A 4,507-nucleotide genomic window follows, 5' to 3' on the forward strand; every position below is an offset into this window, starting at 1 on the left:
TAAATATGACAGAGTCCTGTTCTTTTAGTTGCCCAAGTCTGCGTCACAGGCAGGTGTGAGCCTGGTTTCGCTATCAACCTAAACCTTCTATTTTGTTTATTATCGTTAGCGCGGGGCCGAAGTTCTCGCTGACTCTTTCTACCCCCGTTTCGATCCCCTGTTCAGAGCGAAAGTAAGTTTGTGTTAGTCATGGGCTCTTGCCTTCTCATTGGCTCACTCACATCTTCTCTTCAATACTTTCGGTTTGGCTTTCCCTAGCTTGAATATTACGAATTCTAATTGAAAACTGTTTTTCGATAATTTCGCCCTAATATCCTGAATATCGGTTTTATTTATTGAACAAAGAATGAGATTTATCCGATCGTCGTGAGCTGAGAATTTATCAGTCTCACATTCTCCCCTGCTCTCACCAACAGAATCGCCGGATCCGGGACAATGGCTTCGCATCCGGAGATTCTGTTCGTGGGACGTGAAGACATCGACTTAAAATTTCCTCATGCTTCTTTCCTTTACAAACTGTAATCCAAATTATCTGTGTTATCGTAACATAAGGTGTGCACACAAAAATACTAAAGGTGTCAGGCTAGTAATAAACTAAGCCTATTACCATCGTGTAATATTGAGAAAAACTAATCTAGAGTAATCTGAGTATATAAATCACTCGAATAACATATAGCACAAGATAAACACTTTAACACATTTAACTTTAACAACACATAAGATAAATACTTGATTATTATAGGCGCTAATGTATGTTTGCCCGAAATATAGAAGAAACATGCTTCTAAAATATAAGTGAAAATTATGTTAACAATATAAATGCTACAATACTATATGTGATACATATTTGGTTAATTGATAAATGCCTGTGCACTGGAGTAAGTTCAAATAGAGTATGTGTGATCCCATCTGCACTTCTTCTAGCTGTGATACACAAAGTTCGTTCTTCGCTAGCTCTTGACTGATGGGGTATAACACTTTCTCTTTCCTGGTATGAATTCCTGACACAGGTGCACATGTTCTTCATTTTTACAAATTTCTCCGGGTGTTCCCGGGAGTAGACATGAAATAAGAATAAATGTATTAGTCTATATTCTTATCATTTTGCTAAATATATAAGCATAAATCAATCTAACAAGTTATATTTCAATTCTCTAAGGTATACAAAGGTTAATATGTGTCAAAGCTACATACAATCCTAAAACTACAGATAACATTCATATAGGCATTGATAATCACAAAAACATTCACTTTATCAAATAATTCTAAGCTAATTCTACATAACATCGATTCTGAGAACTTCTATTATATTTTGGTACTATACTGTCCATTGTTCTTTTTCTTCTGGTGCATTGAACCACTTCAAATGGGCCTCCATCTGAAAGGCTACCCCTCTGCAGTACTCTGCATCCTCCCAGGGAAACTGTTTCCCGTACTATCGATCTCATCGAAGATGTGATAATCTGGGTGTTTCCTTATGGCTCGGTGAATCTCCTGTTGAATATTTCACTTTGGTGTCGAAAACTTCAGGTGAATAAACATGAAGATCGCGGCTTGGCAACGCGCACTAATATCACTGCACACAGAAATAGACACAACACACACATGAACTACTGTAGGCACTATATTTAAGAGCTTGGATGTTTCAAGGGTTATAGTGATGAGAATCTTATCTTCTCTTCTTTCCTTATTCTACATGATCGACGTCATCTTCGTACAGATTTTCGTTGTAGTATACCTGGTAGGTATTGTATGAGGTATCCGTGTCACTTGCGTTATTAATTTTTTCAGAGCACAAGTTCCAGATCACTCCTCCTAATATCACTCCGATTAGGAAGACAGCAGGTATTCCTAGAATAGCATACATGATCTCTTTGGACCAATTCCTTTCAATTTGAACTGTTAATATTGATCTTCCCCAAGCATTCCATGCATGGCATTCATATGAGCCAAATTGATTTCGCTTGAATCGAAGTAATGGTTAAAGTAGTACTGATTTCTCTGGGATTCCATTCCTCTGTGTATTTTCCAAATGATTCCTTCTTTATTGGGCCTTTCCAAGATACATTTCCCAATGGTGGTACGTGTTTAAAAATGCACTTCGTTTGAACTGGGTCTCCCAAATGTGCTGTGGATGAACTGCAGCTTCCTTTTGGCGGTCCCTTTACAAAGACTGACGATTCACTTTTCACAATGGGGTATCCAGAGATTTCTCCTATACATGTGTAACGACCTGATGTCTCGTAGGATATGTTTCTAATTGAAAAAGTAGAACTGATACTACTTTGAATGAGCCGATCTTCAAAATACCATTTTATCACGGGAAGGGGATTTCCCTTTACATCGCATTTCAACTGCACTGGGTTTCCTTTGGTCGTGGCCATGTCGGTCAACGCCGTTTGACGTGTGGGACCATATGATACTGCTATTACTAACAAGGCTTGGGCTGAACCCAATTCATTTCGAACCACACAAGTATAATTGCTATTATGGTCTTTACGGAGAACCTTTCTAATTACCAGAGTACTATTCCCTTCCTTCGTTAGTTGTTCATTATCTTTAAACCATTGGTAAAGAAACACATCTGGGTTTGCATACGCTTTGCATTTCAATTTGCACCGGTCAAGTTCCCTAATAACTTTCGAAGTCGTTTCCAAGGAAACTCTAGGTCTGTACTTTACTATTATCCTTATAGAAACCATCATTGGATGAGGATATGAAACATGATTTGCTATGCAAGTAACTGCTTTTTTGTCGTGTTCTGGCGAAAATGTAAAGATCCACTTTAGATACGTATTTATTCTGATCTGGTCTGACCATAGATCTTGACTAGATTGCGTCGATCTTACTACCGAGTTTCCATCAAAGCTAATCCAGCGCAATATGGTGGGTGGTTTTCCTGCTAGGGATTTACACGTGAGAGTGGCTCGGTCCCCCTCGATTCCGTTCAGGAAAGACCCTTCTCCTATTAAAGGTGGCAACGGTGTTGCGTAAACAGTCAATGTAGCTACACTGGATTGGTATTGATGTGCATCTGTGGTTTGTACTTGACAGTAATATTTCCCTTCATCCATTAATTGTACCTGAGAGATTTGTAGTGCATAGTCATTTTCTTTAGACGATCCTATGATTTTATAATCTGGAAGACCTCGTGGTCTGTAGTAACTGTCAATATTCTTCCCATCAAAAACCCATTTTACCGTAGCGGTGATATTTGTTACCAATTTACACGAGAGAGTAACGGTTTGTCCTGCTATGGCTTCTTTATCTAGTGGTTGACGAACAAAAGGTCCCAAGTATAGAATTGAGCTTTGAAACCATAGGGCAACTATCATGATTTGCAGGATTGTCGGAATTCCCATAGCTATCTCCATTCTGGCTAATAACGTTCTTTGATTTTTTTTTTCTTGTTCTTCTCTGGCCTATCAGAGGGTAAGAATGAAGTGAAATAGTAAATATCTTTTGTGGTATAGTATGAACACAGTATAAGTATCCAGATCCTGAGCTACTTTCGTTCTTTTTTTCTTTTATTTATTTATTTTTTTATTTATTTAATAGTCATGTAATTGCTCTGTCTTGACCTTCATATGCTAATGCAATATCAATAACTCTGTGATTTCAATTTCCTACGTGATAGAGTTAGTAGATAAAGTTCTATTTGAAAATTATTTGTAGAACTAAAGTTCTGATTTAGATCGCTTCAAACCTTTATTCGAGATGAAAATTTGGGTTTCTTTTCTTTTTTCGAAATAGCACAAGAAGAGAATCTCCGTATTTGGACCTTGGAGTTCAGATGTTATCTCGATTTTCTTTTAACTCTTTCTTTAAAGAGAATGATAGAAACAAGTAGTGACTGGGAGGAACCAGCCGTCCCCAGGCTAATTGCCTCTTCTCATCTCCAAAAAACAAATATTAATTTTCCTTTCTTTTTTTTTTTTTTTCCACTAGATCCTCTCCTTGAACTTGAATTCAGACATGCAATGAGAGAGAGAGAGAGAGAGAGAGAGAGAGAGAGAGAGAGAGAGAGAGAGAGAGAGAGAGAGAGAAACAAAGAGTAACTAGGGTGGCGCCTATTAAGTCCTAGACCATTTGCATCCTTCCTCTTCCTGCTTTAAATTTTGTATACTCGAATATATATATATATATTTTTTTTTTTCCGGGAGAGAAAAAAATTTTAATATCAGCTCAGTAATAATGGTAGTTCAATATTAATTAATCAAAAGTTCTGATACTATCGCCCCTTTTTTTTTGAAGAATAATTTATGCTTCTGCCTGAAATCTACAGTTATGATAAATTGAATCATCTTCCCTGTGTTTTTAACTACACCATTTTGATCCTCTATACTCGTTAATCTATGCAATAACATAACTGTTGACAAAACATAATGATAGAGTACCATGAAACCTATCCTTTCTCCTTTTCTTCCACTAAAGTAACCTTCTTGATGCACAGTGCCATATTAAGCAAGTAAGGTCAATACAAGAAAATGCTAATTCTTGGGGTTTA

At 37.2% G+C, this 4,507-nt stretch overlaps 1 protein-coding gene across 1 annotated transcript; it reads right to left on the reverse strand.

Annotated features, from left to right (window-relative positions):
- Positions 1–1,940: 1,940 nt before the first annotated feature.
- Positions 1,941–3,374, reverse strand: LOC150086341 (irregular chiasm C-roughest protein-like). Its single transcript, XM_090371280.1, has one exon. It carries the CDS (start codon positions 3,372–3,374, stop codon positions 1,941–1,943), a length of 1,434 nt encoding a protein of 477 aa, XP_090227406.1.
- Between the last annotated feature and the right edge of the window lie 1,133 nt (positions 3,375–4,507).

The sequence above is a fragment of the Mastigoproctus giganteus genome, chromosome 4, assembly GCF_048544385.1.
Source record: "Mastigoproctus giganteus isolate SK-2022 chromosome 4, ASM4854438v1, whole genome shotgun sequence".
NCBI classification, from domain to species: Eukaryota; Metazoa; Arthropoda; class Arachnida; order Uropygi; family Thelyphonidae; genus Mastigoproctus; species Mastigoproctus giganteus.

Excerpts from the sequence above, each read along its gene's own strand:
- LOC150086341 (XM_090371280.1), bottom strand. The coding sequence starts at position 3,374 with ATGGAGATAGCTATGGGAATTCCGACAATCCTGCAAATCATGATAGTT.